Consider the following 17,490-nt stretch of genomic DNA (forward strand, 5'->3'; position numbering starts at 1 on the left):
ATAAACAGCACACACGAGAATAATGCCAACATTAATGCTCATATGTCCCTGCAAAGTATTTCCTTCTACGCTCATAGATTTACTCCAATGAAACATACACATTTTATTTTGTGTATGTCTGAAAGAACTGCGTGCTATGAATATTTATCAGTTTTATTTTCAATAGCTTAACAAGGAGATGTTGAAACCTTTTAAAAGAATATGGCTTAAATATCTTTTGAAATAAACCGATTCCTTCAAATAAATATTTGTGATTGATAGTTTAATTTTGAACAGCGACACAAAGAAATATATACTTCATACAAAATTATGGCTACTATCATATTAGAGATGGAACGTCTCTGGATTCCACTTCATGGCCCAGCAAAAAATAAAAACCCTAAACATTTAGTGAATTTTTCCCCGACGTTAGCGGAAAAAACACATTTTCTAGAGCTCTGTACCAATAAGCATTTATTCTATGGACATTTTCCAGAAGCAGTTGGGTTTGTAAGCAAAAGTACAAAGAAAATGAATCGCTGCTATTGTAACTCATAAAAAAGTATAAAAGAGCAGAAATGCACTATGTGATATAGCAATCCACAGGTCGTTTAACAATGTTTTAATTAAAGCCTCACATATTAAAACTTTACAACAGGTGATATGAAAAATGTACAACATTTTCAGTTTTTTTTCAGGGACTTCTGTACAGCTGGCAAAAATACCTCCGATGCCTCTTTAGTTGGCTTTGGCAGTGCAACAAACTGGCTCTGCTAGTTTTTTCTTTTTTAAACAATGACAGTATCAAGGAGCAGAGTAAAAATACATCAATCCCCAAACGATCTTCCTTGATCCAGAAATTTGTATTTACCATAAAATATCCCCTTTGTTACACAAAATAAAAACATGATTTAATTGTTAAACATCTGAAGTAAAAACAAATAGATTAAAGATGTTTTTTTTTCATGGGGGTGCCAGTTATACGCTTTTGGGCAAATCACCTGCAGGGTAGATTACTGGATAAAGGAGGTCTTGTCTCTCCCCACTCTACAAAACATGTACAGCAGATTACAGCTACAGTTTGATGATGTGATTACATAAATGATTTATGGCAATCTCTGACTCAGTCTGTTCAGTCCTTCATATTTTCAGTTCCCCTTTTTCTTCACGACACCGTCTTTGTGTGCGACATAGGTCTGAATGTGTTCAAACACCACCGGGCCTCCGACGCCTGACTATTTTGATGATTTCCTCTATGCTGTTGTTGCTCAGTTACGTCTGCAAGAGTTGATTGTTAAGAGAGGAAGGTTGGAGTGAAGAAAGTGTCATTATATACTGGCCAGTGTGGGAACAAAGACTTGATGTGTGGGTTCACTGGTTTCCACCTGTGAGTCACTAAGTCCAGGCGACAGCTGATAAAAATCCTTTTGTGTAAACGCATGCAAAATGTACTTTTGCTGCGATGAGCTGACGACTCTGGCCTCATAAATAAAGCTTTATTGTTAAATAAAACAGCGAAAGACGCACGTCTTCCAACATATTGTGTGCCCAGTCAGTTTAAATTGACAACTGAAAGACCTCACAAACAAACAAATAAACAATCGCTGGGCGCTCGCCCCTGTCATAGCTCAGCCTATTTTATAGACAAAACCCCAGCTAACATGTTTTACTTCCTGTACACGCATGTGCATATCCGTCTATAACAATGGACAAGTTCTTTGTATAACATTCTAAATCTTACACACTTCTTAAGTGCAACTTAGAAAAGCAACGTGGAATGATGCTTTTATTTTTATTCCTGTTCTTTGAGATAGGATTTCCATTTGGCTCAGTAAATGCTGACCTGGGACAGGACCTGAGCGTGGGCCTGGATTTGGGAGGGGTGTGGTTGCTGCTGTTGGGCGGGCTGGGGGCTGCCGAGCGACGCAGACCCTCCCACTGAATGTGGTGTGCCAGGGGAATGCTGGGGTGGGGAACACTGGGACTGGTGCTGTTGTTGCTGATGCTGCTGGAGATGTTGAATCTGCTGCTGATGCATTTGATGCTGCAACTGCATCTGCTGCATCTGCATCTGCTGCTGCTGCTGCTGCTGTTGTTGCTGCTGCTGCTGTTGTTGCTGCTGTTGTTGTTGCTGCTGCTGCTGTTGCTGCTGCTGAATGTGGTGCTGCTGCAGCTGCTGCTGGAGGTGGTGTTGGAAATGCTGATGCTGCATCTGTTGCTGGATTTGCTGGTGATGCATCTGCTGCTGCTGCATCTGATGGTGCTGAAGGTGCTGCTGCATCTGCTGCTGCTGTTGCTGCTGCTGGATGTGCTGCATCGCATGCTGCTGCACTGGTTGCATGGGCGGGCTCATCTGAGCTGTGGACTGGGCACCCGCCACCATACCCCCTCCGGCACCCATCTGGCCAAGCTGCTGCGGTGACATCCCGGAGGACATGTTTGGGTGGGAAACTGTTACGGAGGTCACAATCTGACTTCCTCCCAGTCTCATCTGCAGAGGCTTTGGGGCTATGGCCCTTGGAAGTGCTAGTTGGAGGGCCTGGGATACTGCTGACATGGAGGGGTGGTGGTTGAGGGGTGAAGGCATCACCAGGCCTGGGGAGAGGCTGGTGGAGGCCAGGGTCTGCTGCACAGAGCGGATCGTCTGAGCCTCTGCTGATTCTGCTGCGGCCTGGATGAAGAAAGAAATATATTTAGACATAGACAATATTTACAAAGTCAAAATGTTCACATCTGAAGAATGCAAATCCATATATAAGTACACTGTGCTTTTTGTAGACCTCAGATTGCATCTGTCATTACCAACGAACTTTCTACAAATGCATAAACAACAAGACTCTTGAAATTCAATTCACTGCACTGTCTAATTAACACATTTTTCAGGTGAAAAAAAGCAGCAGTTTCTCACCTTGGAAACCAGGCTAGCACGATACGCTGCGAGGGCCTTTAAATATTCTTTCTTGGCAGCTTCTGTTTTGCTTTTGTAAACCTGTAGCGACAAAAAGATATGTGTGAATAGACAAATACATGTTCTTGCCTATTTACTAAGACGACATACGTTACACACAGTATATAGTTATATAGTTTGCATAAATACACAGTTGTATTTTGTATCACTGTTCAACTGGTCTGAAGAACAAAAATGTATAATACCTGCTTCTGCTCCTCTCCCAGACCGTCCCACATGGACGCCACGATCTTGGAAACTTCTCCGAAGGTGGCGTTGGGATTCTGTCCCTTGATGGCGGCCTGGGTGTCTCTGAAGAACAGGGCATAAGCCGACACCGGCTTCTGAGGCTCATTGGGATCCTTCTTCTTCTTCTTTTTAGGAGTCTTGGGCTTCTTTACGGGATCTATGGGAGCCGGTCGCTTCTCACCAATGACCTGCAATAAAAGGCATTTTTTAGATAAGAAATCTTTTAAAATATTGGTCCATCACCATACAGCTAAGTCCTCTTCCTCACCCTGTTGCCGTCATCCTGGTCATCTTCGTTTATGGAGCTGGAGGGCGACGGCGTGGCCGACTTGCTGGCCGGCGGAGACGGGGAGGTGTGGGTGATGTTGGGTCCCCCCATGTTTAGGCTCAACTGTGCGTTAAGTTGGGATTGGTTGATGGTGGTCAGCTGATTCCGTGATATCATGCCGTTGGTGCTGTTCATGTTGATGATGGACTTCATCACCATGGCTGGGTTTTGCGGGTACTGGCGGTGGTGGCCTGGCCCCATGTTCTGTGATACAAATGCAAAGAGAGAAACTAATCAAATATGGAACATACACACAGTTAGGAACATACACACAGGTCTGATCAGCCTGTGGTGGTCCTGCCTTAGCAGAGGGTGTCTTGTGATTGTTAAAGCAGAAACACTGACGATGCAAAGGTATGCGACTGATGATGAGTCCCTTACATCTCCTAGTGGTCGCCAACATATACTGGTATATGCTTTCACACTGCTGCACAAAGATTCCTCTGTGCTCACTGTGACAGCCTGCTGCCCTGTGTACCAAGATCATGGAGCTATATCCCTTTACCAGGGAGGAAATCGGGTCATTGGATTCGTTGGATTGTTATGTGGCAGATCACATGTCACAACGTCCTGGGTCTTAAATGTCTCTATTACAGGCCATGATAAATTATCTTGACACCCGAGGAGCCAGCTTTATAAGCCAGTAATAGATGGCTACACAGCTCAGTTGATTCATTTCAAAACTCTATTGTATGGAAATCTGTGACAGTTTTGACTGGCCGCTCCCTGGAGGGGAGAAGTGGACTCACTTCTCCCTGCACTGTGGTACATAACTTCAAATTCCACTATACAGTCACCGTTTTGTATGCATGCACCTACATATCAGTTCAGCTTGAGGTGGCCACACGCCTACATGCTTTGGTGTAATGCAACTTTAGAGTTAGAACTATGAAAGAGGAACCTTTCATAAATCATGTTTGACCACCTAAGAGTGGAAAACAATACTTCTATATAATCAAATCCATAAATCAACCAGTTGAAGGTATGAAGCTTTAAGAGATTTGGACGGGTCCCCTCCCCTCTACTGTTGAGGGTAAAATATAATAACATTTTCTAAATCTCTGGCACTTTTCTCCTAGTAAAAAAACATTAAGTTCTTGAAAGAGTCTTAGAGAAGGTGTAGGAAACGTGTTTGCATTGATTGTGGCACGGATGAAATTACGAAGCCTGCCAGCTCCCAAGAGTGAAGACTGATCAGAGAGCCCACAGAGCTGACATGGAACAGAGGAAGGGGACGTGAACACAACAGAAAAGGTGATTTGTTCTCCCTGAATACATCCATCTGGTATTCAGCAGCACAAACTCAATCTCTCCCAACATCAACACATCATAAACCCACGCACCTGGCTTTATTGAAAGAACCTTATGAATGCCCGTATTCCAAAACAATATTGGAACACTGTTACAGACAGAAACATATTGGATCTACAATCCATTCTCTCTCATATGCCATGTCTACTGCTTATCATAAACGCAATCTATGAAGTGAGAACAGATTCACATTTCATGTGCGAGGAAGATTCTGCGGAAAAAAGGTGGAATGGGAAATCGAAGACATATTGGGATTCTTCAAAATAAAAAAAAGAAAAGGATGCTTTTTGTTTTCTCACAAATAAAAGCTGCGATAAACAAGCCTGTGACCAAATGACACATATCTGAAACCCGCCACGTTCCAATTGCTATTGTCATCTTCATTACCGCGAACACGGTGGCTCGCAGTTTGCCCTCTGCTCGCTGTGAACATCAAAGACGCGCACACTGAGCTCATTAGTCGTGGCCATCTGTATAATCACACTTCTGCCCAATCCCAACGATGCAGTTTCGACTTAGAGAAATGGCCCGTGCTGCCATTTTGTTTGGAATATGATGATTTCTTTTAAATGCCCTTTGGATGTAAAAAAAAAAAAAAATGCGCTGACGAGCAGAGTTAATCTTAAAAAAACATCACATCAAACCCAACAGCATGCTAAATGTTTTATTTCACCACTTATTACTGCAATAACTGGAGTGGCATCACTTTTTTGCTGCTTATGTTACAGAATAGTTACGTCAGTGAAACGCCAGCATTAGCACGTCTGATTCGAATGAAAAGATAATGGCTAAATCTTAAATAACAGCCTTGATTGTGAATATGAATCCGGCACTAGGATGTTTATTTATGTCCCTCTGCCGTCTCATTTGCATTTTGATTGCAGCATTGTCAGCAGTCACAGCAGACATCCAAGCAGATATTTTGATAGCGATCGTAAATCTGCAAGTAAGTCCTTATCTTGAGTACACAGTGGCCAGATGTGCCCTCCCCAGTCAGGATTGTGTGTGTGTGTGTGTGTGTGTCTAGGTGTGTCTTTGTGTTCGCACGTCAAACACTAACAAGCTGAAAACTACTCTGCAATCAATAAAGGTCTCTTTTTGTGCAATATTCCCCATTGTGTTGCGTTTAATGTCAAAGCTGAAATAGCTGGCTTCCACATAATGTTGTTAAGCACACAAGAAGTAAAGAAGAGGAAGAAATGTGCTTGTTTGGTGCATTATTGTCGGCTTCCAAACACTCCACATGTAGCATTTTGAAAAGATGAGAAAAGACGACTGACAATGTGTGAAACCTTTTCCACTATAAAACAGCATTATGCATCCACCGAGTTATACAAATCTCAACACCGTTAGAAACCAGTCTGTTCTTTAAGATATTGGAAATCACAATTTTTGGGGGGCGAATTTATGAACAGTGGCACTATGTACTAAGCTGTAACAGGCTGAAAAGAATGTTAACAAGTTCAATTTCCATTCAATCAATGCTCGGGCTCTTGGAAATGTTCCATGGCAGGAGAGGGGTAAAATCATCTATATGGTAATTATAAGGATGAATCCCCCAGTAACTTTCGCCAGCATGAAAGGTCAGTCCTATTAAAGATAGTTTATCAGCACTCTGCACATATTCCTTTACTTGGTTCTAAACGGGTACATCATTTTTGTATTTTTTTTCCCTCCCTCCATTTTTTCTGCAACCTGCTGAAGTCTGTGCTTAAGCCAAATGAGAAAAATGGAATTGTGAATGCCGGTAAAGGCTATAATAGCATGAAGATAAATTGTTTTTCTTTCCCCTGCCCCTGTCTCAGTCAAACACACTTCTCTCTCTTTCTCTCTCTGTGGCGTGCAAACTCAGTACATCTATCTCGCCAACCTCTAACCCCCCACTTATAAACAAATCTCTCTCCTGTTCTCCCCCACCCCTCAGAATGTGAGGCCACAAGGTTCCCTCCCCTCGGTCCACTGCAGCCGCTGACCCACACCTCTTTCAACCATTTATCCAGATGCATTATGGGTATTTAAAACTTGTCCAACATGACATCATTTCATTTTCGGAGCTGCCCGAGAAAAGTAAATTACAGAATCAATCATGCAGAAGGTCAAGCTGAGTCTTCATTACAAGCATTGCATGCCTGCATGAATATCTTTCATTTCTGACTGACCCAATATGTCACAATGGTTGTCAGTCCAGGGAGAAAAGAAGAAAGAAACGAAGCGAGAGGAAAAAAATCCACTCTCTTAAATTGATGTACAACTCATGTCAGTGCTTCTTGGCTTGGAAGGGAGATAAGAGGGAAGTGAAGAAAAAACATGCTTTCTGCAAGAAGGCTCACATTTTCCATTTGATTCAGGATATAGTGGTTTGTGACCAGTCAAAACCGAGGGCATTATACTCACTGGTAATCTCCACTATATCAAAGCATATCAAATCATGTGAACAACAAACTGCAAATGGCTTTTTCAGCCTCACTTTCATCTCATTGCATGGTGCATGCCGCCCAAACGCTGTTCTGTGTTCGACATTAGCATATCTTTGCTGCTGTAAAGCTAACGACATGTGAAGCTGCCATGTTTGTAATGAAAAATATATAATGTGTCACCTCATTTCAGTAAACCTAATAAGACAGCAGGGCTCGTATCTCCTAAATATTGATTTCAACGTGTAATACAACTGGTTGACGACTGCAGGTTTCAAATCCAATCACAGAGGACACGGAGCTCAGTGCATCCTTACATGTGTCGAGAAAAAAACCCTAAAAAGGGGTGAAGGCACCAGGTGTTTTTAGAAATAGAAGCTAGAGACCCTCGCTGTGCAGCGCAGAGAAAATCGAGGCGAGATTGTGAATAAAGCATTACTGGCAGCTCTAACTCCAGTACTATTTGGCACTATTGAGACTCAATCACAGATCAGGAGGACACATGCTGGGAGACAAAAATGAGAGTCAGAAGCTTGTTAGGAGAGCAGATTAAATAAATAATGACTTCAGATTCAGGGCTTGCCAGGCACGTTGCAGTTGAGAAAATGTACTTCTCTTTGTAGGAGCCCAGCATCTGTGGCCAATTTGCCAGACATACGCTGAACGTTATAGGGGGACAGGAATTAGCAGAACACTTGGCAGTGCAATGACATGGAAGAAGCTTTTGAAAATAGCCCAGGTATATTCACAGGTTGGGTTTCTCATTAAGTTCTGATATAAGACAGGCGTTCACACGCGCTAAATGTTCTCCAACAGCATATGCTCGCACAGAGAAAGAAAACCAGGACAAGTGTTGGGAAATATGAGCATGGTGGCTTGATGAAAAATGTAATTGCAATAGTGCACGGTTTATTTGTTTGCCCCTGCAGCCATAACAAATAACACAGAATGTAATCATGTATATAAGGTTGTCATCCCTTTATCAGTGCGCTGACAAAATGACAAAACACCCCTCTTAGGGCCTCCGTAAATCATTGTCTCTGTCTATAGAATGTGCTGCAAAAAATGCACTGTTACTTATCTCATTTAAAAAGTTGCGTTCTCTTTTCAAGATAAACCTGCAGATGAATAGAATTTCTAGAGGCATTGTCGCAAGACTTTTGGGGATCAATCCCATTTACGGGAAAAATGAAGGGCCACCACGAGCCCTCCCGCGGTACAATGTGCGATGACTGATAACGAGTGAGTGGTGTGCCAACGACAATGCCACAAGGCAAGGAGCAGAAACCCATATTCTCTCCCTCAGTTTTTAATAGAGTCTCTTCACAATCAGAGACATGAGCCATGCAAATGGTGTTAAAGAGGAATAATGTTTGAGAATCAAATCTAATCCTCCAGCAAGTCGTGAGAAAAGTCGGGAATGTAATTGTGTCAAGGTTCTGTTTCTTCCAGATGTAGAAAGCTTAACTGACCATGAAATGAAAATTCTTTAGGCAAAAGCCTTGTGGGGCTCACTTACTGTATGCGGCAGAGATATTTTAAAAGCTGCAATTATTTTACATGCCTGGAGCATGGGAGCAGGAAAAGAGCCGTAAAATTTTATAGCCTCTTCCCATATGGAATATAAATAAATATCTCTAATATCAGTGTGATTCAACAAATGTGTTACAGAGAAGGGAGGGGAGGGGAGGGTTCATTTATTCACACAGTTATAATGATCACCTCTTCTGAGCTTTGTGGTTCACCAAGCAAATTCAACATCACTATCATCATCTCTCCGCTCATACCTTTGTCCTTTTCGTTTCTTTTCTCCTAAATGAATCTTCCGTTTTTCTAATAGCTCTGTAAGACAACTAGTCAGCCAGTGACATTTCCATTTTTCCTCTTCAATGCCTCCGTGATTGTGGCATTTGAAAATGCCTTTCCAACCCCGAGACAACAATCTCACAATCTATGGCACATAACAGTATGAACATAAAGAGAGTGATTATTTCGTCTACTGCTCTGTGTTTGACCATCTGCACCAGTCAAAACGAGAATTAAGCCAACAACGCAAATGTTCTGTCCATTCTAAAGATTATTTTCTTTGCAAATCAACCTTTTCCGATGCCTTTGGGCCTCTCGCACACATGCAAACAGTATTTTAAGTCATGAAAACCTCTTTCAAAGTGTAAATTTGCTCTGTGTTTCCATAGCACTTCGGGCTATGCACCAGAAATGCCTTAGAAACAGATATAAAATAAATACAGGCAAAGATATAAGTAAAACATTTATGAGCTACCCATCGTTGTAGTGGACTTCATTGCTACCTACTGGCCAGACATCATTGATTAAGTGTTTGTCGACATACAAATACATACAAAATACAAGGCGAATCCTGAGGCCTCATGAGACATTGGACAGAAACATGCATCAGCATCTACAGCACCAAAAAAAAAGACTTTCTCGGGCATCATGAATTAAATATGAGCATGTGAAACGGTGGCACTTTTCGTCCCATTTTCTGCGGCTGAATGTGCTCCAACACCTGTGATCTATTCACATCTGCTCACCTTACAGAGGAAGATCAGCCACGCTATGTGTGCTTTTTGCTTAAAAAAGAGATACTCTCAGTAAGTAACATGATATCATGACATTTACTCAATGTGATCATATACCTTCTGTGAAGTAAACAAGACCAGATGCCGTGCCAGATGCACTGACAACAGGAGGCGTACACAAACTGTGAAGGTAACATCATGGTTCAGTAAAAGGGCTCATTTAAGGACTTAATGCTTTTGGCATCAGGGGTCTCTAGTAGTATACTTATATATCATATCTTTGAGTTTGGTTCCCACATCTGGAGCTGCAGCTACGAGTAGGACCCATGCTGGTGCTGTGCAAGTGCAGGATTTTGTGTGTTGACAAATGAGGATTTCTCTAGTCGCAGGGAATAGATAGACTCCTTGATTTATTAGTTGTATAAATGCATGGGACTGCTCACCACAGGTTGTCCGGTATTGACAGACATGCCGTCCTGGTCCATCATGTTGCGTGAGATGGTAATGGAGGGCAGGTCCAGGCTCTGAGGGGGGAACTGGGGGATTAATGGACCCCTGTGTGGACCCGGGGGCTCCGGCATCGCTGGGAAAGGTGAGTCCACATCTGATAGACCCAGACTAGACTCAGTCTCTGGTGGAGGTGTAATGGGAGGAATTTCAAACTCCTCGTCACCCAAACTGGGCGTATGGAAAGTCTGAAAAGGAGGAAGGAAAAGGAAAGTCATGAAATCCACAAACACAGTTCATTCACTGAGGTGGGCCTTATGCAACATGCCGGAAGGAAACCTTTGGGGATTAAATCAGGCAACTTTGTTTAAGAGAGGGAATGTTTTATTGGAGTGGTAATGCACTGTGTGGAAGTGCACTAAGATGTAACATTTACTAAACCTCTTAAAGTACACTTTGGGTTAAAAGAAGGGAAAAAAGGCAAGTGCGGAAGAGGACGTCAAAAGCAAAAATATCAAGCAATAAATCACAGGAGAGGGAGGATACATGATAAAAGCCCTTAATCTTGGGGATGGAACATGTTGGGTTGAAGTGCAGTGAAAATACACGTCACAGGGAGATGGGTTTAAAGAACATTTTCAAAGATTATTACGCTTGGCCAGAAGTGTTTCTTTTTGTTCCCCTTGCTTGCACCCTTAAATCTGCTCATCAAACAGCCTAATCCTTCTGCCTTTCGAATTAAAGCTTTTGGTCACACTTAATTTGCTTATATGCCTTCTTGGAGATGGGACTGTTCACCTACTTGGGTCTTGTCATCAGTACATTGCATTAAGCTAGACTCTGGAAAGCCAATACATTTGTATCTTCACAATGACCACACTGCAGGTCCACGTAAAATGCAGTCCAACGCAGTGCCAAGCAGCGGGCGATCCGGGCTCGGCTGCTGCTGCTAAGTCACTGAAAACCTCTTCAAGGCACATAGGTCTCTTACTAAATGTGATATGGTTTGAAATGCTAGCACAGCTTGGCATTCTGCTTGAAAGCATAGTGGTATAGTGCTAAAAAAAATCAAACTAAACACCAAGCGCTGTTGAAGATCCTGTTAGAAGCAGAGACAGAACGCTGCTTTGCTTCGGAACTGTTTCAGGTTGATGTCAAACAATGCTTCCTTGTCTTCATATCACTTTTACAGCAGTGTTTAAGAGTCTTGCCTCTGGCGACCTCATCAGCAGTTTCTCACTCTTAACAAAATCTGACAACATTACAGCACATGCAAAGCAGCATAGTCTGGCTTGTCACATACGAATCAAACTCCTTCCCCAGCAGAGGTGAGGTTCTACAAGTCTCAAAGGATACTACAGAGCTAACCAGGCCTGTCTCCTTCAGCTCTGTCTCTCTGTCTCTGCTAGTGGATTGAATAACAGAAGGGAGACAATGGAGGGAATATGCCAACACAGCCCTTGATTAGGGAGTATTAATGTTCTTCTTGCTTGCTTTAGCACACAGACACTTGAAACTAATTCATTGCCTAGTCAGGGCAGCTGTCTTGACAAGCGCTGATGAATTCCTGTGGCAGAAGCAGCTAATAGAGTTTTCATTCCTCCCTCTTCCTTCTCTCTTCCAGCTGCCTACCACTGTCTCACTTTTCAGTGCTTCTTTCGCAGCTAGAGAATCAGTTCTCCTTTCAGAAGGAGCCACAGTCATATTCATCACCCCTGGCCTCTGGCTTGCACAGTGCAGAATAAATCACGAGAACCCTCAGTAGGAACGATTTGCTCCGAGTCCTCTGTTGTCATATTGTGCGACTCAAAAGCCTCTGGAACTTAGCTGACAATGATGCCTGTACAACAGCATGTGAATAAAAACCAAAGATTCTAATGTTAAGTTAACAAAACCAATCTGTGATGGATATAGAGATCAGGTAGCACATGGAAAGGATGCTGGCTCATCCATCATCTTGATCTTCATTCATCTTTTTTTAAACTTCTCCTGTAGATCAGGGTCAATCCCCACACCAGCCTTGAGCTCTACCATTCAGTCTCCAGCCGTACCAGCCATGCCTCAGTCTCCTCTTGTCTACTGCAGTCAGACAAACAGCAATTGGCCACATTTCCCACATGAGTGTATGCAGGGGTGCTTTTGAAGAGACAAATATCACCATGGATACTATTAGCTGAAGAAGGTAAATTAGGTCAGAACCACTGTATATAGGCCACTGGATCCTATAGGCTGGTCCACCATGGCCTGAATTATAGAGCCAACCCAGAGATTTGAGACAAACGTCAAAGAAGAAGAAGGTTGGATGAGGTAAGCTCCAGTTTTGTCAGAGAGAATCACAAGCATTAGTGTGACCTTTAAGTGAAACACAGACATTTACTTGGAGCCGAGGAATGCTGGTTTATGGGCCGATAAACAGTAGGCTACAGAAAGAGGAGGATAGAGGAAGAAAAACATCAAATCCTCCGATCACTATCAAGGATTGTGCTTGTATGCTTTGCCTCTCTTTGTTAAAAACGATTCAAATTAACAATCTGCACCAGGGGCGCTGATAAAGGAGACATGGCGTTTGTGTCTCATTTGGGGGCACAGCATATGTCAGCAGTCAGCGAAGAAAAGGGCCTCTCCCCGGGGGAAGAGGTGCCAGATTTTACTGGAACCCACAGAGTGTTACATTGTTGCACACTGTCTGGTGTCATTTCACATAAAGCCAGTCTAATTCTGCACCAGGAGCAGCTTAGAGGGCTCTGATCGGAGATTAAGAGATGCACAATCCACTTTCTTTGCATCAGCAGCCTGATTATCCATTTAAATTGTTCTGAAAAGCTCAGCAGAGCCAAGTGCCAAGCCAGATGCTCGATTGGGATGTGCAGGCATGAACAGAGAGAGAGAGAGTAGTATGTATGGGTATTTCCATTGGCAGCCACAGGGTTCAGTAGTATGAGGGCAAAGTAGAGGTGTAGCTGAGGTGAGACGTACCCATCATATGTGGTCTGACCAGGTGCGTCCTCACTGCCTATTGGGGGTGGAATTAATCATGTCTTCAAAACGTGAAGTTACCAATTAAAAACTGTCTCAGTTTATAAATTGTCAATTGCTTGAAAAGATTATTCTTTATAAGACTAGGATAAGGCTAATGCTAACATGGTGGCATGTAGCAGGTACATTTTGCAGGCTTAATATCCAGATGAGTTGGCGACAGCCAATCCAAGTGCAAGTTACATAGGTTTGCACCACATTTCATGACATTCCATCCAATAGCCTATCCAAATCCATAAATATGAATCTTAATTTCAAATGCAAGAAGACCCATTCCTAGTAAGGATACAAATGATCCAGAAAAGCACAACTTGTGCTTGTGCAAAAGGTTTTTACCAGGTCTTATGGTAAACAGTACCAGTTGACTTATATAGAGTAAGTAACCATTTTTTTTAACTCTATATACATAACACCTTCAAACAATGTTGACAATAATAAAAAAAACACAAGGGTATATGTAAATTCCCCCCCTGACATTCTATCCCTTTCCTGCCATGATTCAATATGAGGACAAAGAGCATGAAAAGGCTTTTCAGGCAAGGTTCCCAGTCCTTCAATAAATGTAGTAATGCAATTCACAGATGCAATGACCAAGACTTGTTAAAGGCAGCAGTATGCAATTACTGCATATAATAGGCCTCGGAATCAATCGAGACAGGATTGAGGATCCAGTTTCAAATATCTAGACAGGCAGAGTGCAGCTTCTCAAATGACAACATCAACCATGGCACCCCTAATCAACATTATTTCAAATTTGGATCATTTGTAGTCCATTTCTACATATTTATAGTTCATTACACGTCTCTAATTTGATTGGGAAAGTAAAGTGATACATCTGAGTGGAACACTATCTCACCATACAGTATCCTTTTCCCTGAGGGAAGCAGTCAAGCTTTCCCTGCTAGTATGTATGCTTTACCAGGCACTCCAAGGTCATCTTATCTCATCCTCTAAGTGCATAAGGTAAATGATACACTGCCCATCTAAACAGCAAATACAGGTCTGCTGTGTGGATGTGGAAGCATTCTACCCTGAGCAAAAGCACATTTTAAATGTACAATACTGTTCAGTACTGTTCTGAGGAATATGAAAGTAGGCTTATATTACTTGTATGGTAATAAAGCATAAAATGTTAGCAAAAATAGTGAACATCCATCTACATTGTCAAAGCCCTGAAGACAACCAAGCTTAATAATAATAATAATAATAATAATAATAATAATAATAAAAAAAGACATCAAAGTGTAAGCGAAACTATGCAACATTTGAGGAAAACAGATAAAACATCCTTCCTCTTCCAAAAGAGGAGTTTATTCATAAGCAATAAAACACACTCTTGGTCAATATAACATTCTGCTGATCAGGCTACATCCACACTGATGTCTAGTCTATGCTTGCCATTCCTGTCCTTGCGAGCAGAAATTAAGTAATTTCCGCAGGCACGTGGCATCGTTTCAGCTGTTTGTGTTTTCTCTGCTTCTTGCCTTTTTCCAGTGCCTTGAGCGCAAGTATAAAAGGGAATGGCGTTGTGTAAGCTTCGGTGCGCACAGACCAATCCATTAAGTATAACTGCAGCTTAACACTTTTTCGTTTTACTTTTTGCTACAACGATGCTGGGTGTCCATGTTACTCCAAAGTTTCCGAACCCCTGATACTTTTGGAAACGCTGCTGGTACCATTTTAGTTAATCGTATGTACAGACGAGGATATGCACATTGCAAGTATTTTACGAAGAACAACAGGTGAATAAAAAAAAGAGAAGGCAGCAGAGCTGTTGACTATTGTTCTTGTCCATACCAGTCAAACTCTACCTGGTTGGATGTAGAACACTAAGAAACTGAGACACTGTTATAGGATGAACATGGAGGTTAAAATATTGTTCTGGTCAAACAGGTAAACCTGAAATACTTATGTGACAGGGCAAATGCTGGTAAGCATTGTAGCTTGGCTAACAATTGTACCATGTCGGCTCAAACTCAGTGCACTAATCCAATTAAATCTCAAAACTGATGATATTTTCCGTGACACAAAATAAGAATGGGGTGCATCAACACAAAACATAAGAGTGTATCATCATAAACAGCACAAAGTACCTCTAACCCACTGGTTGGATTCAAAAACAATAGCTAACCAAATGTGGTGGCGTAAATTTAACCTTGCTGTCAAACCTAGCTTTTCATCATGGAGCCCTCATAAAGAAGACTTCCTTTCCCTTTGTACCCTCAGCCCAATGCAGTCACATGAAGTAGATCAATATAGCATTGCAGTGGAGATGGTGTGACACTTCACAACTCAAAGAGGAAGCCACTTTAATCATACTTTAGCTCAGGTTGCACCAAACAAAACTTTGGACACTCCATCGCATGAAAATCTGAATCCACGCTTTAGTCTTCTTCTCCTTCTGAGCACAATACCATCTGTGCCTTAACACTGGACACAGTTGTTCCTTTTGATAAAATGCAAATGAGCTGGGCCGTTTTTATCAAGGAGTCTCCCCCTCACCCATACACCCCCTCACCCATCCCCCCTTCCCCTGACTGCCACAGTGGGCCCTCACAGCTGGGGGCAGAATGCTGTCCAAGCAGCTTGTGTCGGCGTGGTCCCCGCTGCACTGGGCCTCAGCAGCCCGTGGACACAGAGGATGCGTCCACTCAGCGTAAATGTGGGGGAAAATTAAACTCCTTCCGTAACACTCTGTGGCTTTGTGAAGCGGCCACTTTATGAAGATGAGGTCAGACACACTCTCAACACTACTGAGCTTGAACATCACTGTTGCAATCCCGACTGGCATGAATGAAAAAACAATGACGTTAACAATGACATCTAGCATCGAAGTTTGGAGCGGTGCAGTGATGCTTTTGCTGTGGGTTTGGAAACCACATTAATCTCCTGTGCTAAACTGGATGAGTTTTAACCACAGAGGATGATGGGTATTTTTGGTGCACTTGTCTCTAATGACAGGGCTGCAGAGTGGGTGGATGAGGAAATAAAACAAGTAAATTTAGCAAACTGTTAGGACCACTATGGCTCGCAGAGGCGGATATTTACCTCCAGCGAAACAACTATTCCCTTCTTTTATTTTAATGCAACAGTGCAGCACAGAGTTATTACAGCAGCTCCGCGGCCAAAGATTGTTGGTGACATTTCATTTTGTGTAAGTGCCAGTACAAAGACTGGCTCAGAGAGTGACAGAACCACAGAATCTCTTAAGGCTCCTTCATTATGTCTTTAAAAAAAAGAACAGGATGAAAACAGATGTTTATATCCTCGTCTTCCTGAGATATCACTTTATCTCGTAGAGCACAGTCGAGATGGTCAGGTCACATCAGCATCAGCTCTCAGAAGTTACTGTGAGACAATATAGGGGCAGCGTATAGCTCATCTTTTTGTAAGCTGAGAGCTTTGTGTGGGTCTCAGGGCGAGTTGCATTTCAACAGGCAGCACTTCAGGTAATAAAAATAATGTTGCTGATAATAACGGTGGAGGAATTTCAATCAGAGTTCCATTATGGATATTTCTGAGGGCTTTACAGTGTGAAACAAAGGGATTAAACCTCATGATATTGTTTTTTCCATTTAAATATAAATTTCCCTTAAACAGTCTATCACTAACAACACGAATAAAAGTGCATGTCATTTATATACACAAGTCTAACTAAATGAAAAATGGGGCATATGTATTACTATACATGCAAATAAGACACTGTACTTGGCTATATTTATATTGCAAATGATGAGAATGAGAATTTTATTATGGAAAAGAAGTGTAGTATACTCACATCACCACCAGCGAGCAGCGCACCGTTTGCCTCCGCCATGTTCATGTAGTTGTTGTTATTCTGGAACTGCAAATGAGAAAAAGAAAGACACACAATCAGCCACTGGTGTCCAGATAACATCCTTTGCAACTGAAGCCCTTTCATAATAGACACCTGTCACTCAAACAGATACTGTCATACTTGGCTCGGAATGTTTACACGCTGAGTTAACACCTTTTCTCTCAGTGCACCGCCACTCTGCCATTATTGGGACATGACGAGAGGCATGTGAGAGGCCCCGGCCAATTCAAACCGGCGTAATGAGAATCTGGTCTGGCTATTCAGCCCTTATGGGATGGCAATTAAGGATATGTTTGCATCACAAAGCCAAGTATCAAGATGCAGTGGCAGGTTATTAACTTCAAATAACCTATAGGAGTGGAGTGATACTGAGGGGAAATAAGGAGGTGGAGTGTCTTTTA

At 42.3% G+C, this 17,490-nt stretch overlaps 1 protein-coding gene across 1 annotated transcript in view; it reads right to left on the reverse strand.

The window, feature by feature from the left end:
* Positions 1-245: 245 nt before the first annotated feature.
* The window catches only part of tox3 (TOX high mobility group box family member 3), a 39,965-nt gene continuing 22,720 nt past the window's right edge, over positions 246-17,490 (reverse strand). Inside the window, exons 2-7 of the mRNA XM_061068224.1 lie at positions 17,030-17,095; positions 10,212-10,463; positions 3,444-3,707; positions 3,133-3,363; positions 2,888-2,968; positions 246-2,650 (exon numbers count right to left, since the gene is read on the reverse strand). Of these exons, the coding sequence (XP_060924207.1) occupies positions 1,808-2,650; positions 2,888-2,968; positions 3,133-3,363; positions 3,444-3,707; positions 10,212-10,463; positions 17,030-17,095 (1,737 nt within the window). The 3' untranslated portion in view covers positions 246-1,807. The remainder of the gene's footprint in view (positions 2,651-2,887; positions 2,969-3,132; positions 3,364-3,443; positions 3,708-10,211; positions 10,464-17,029; positions 17,096-17,490) is intronic.

This window comes from Limanda limanda, chromosome 3 (assembly GCF_963576545.1).
Source record: "Limanda limanda chromosome 3, fLimLim1.1, whole genome shotgun sequence".
NCBI lineage: Eukaryota > Metazoa > Chordata > Actinopteri > Pleuronectiformes > Pleuronectidae > Limanda > Limanda limanda.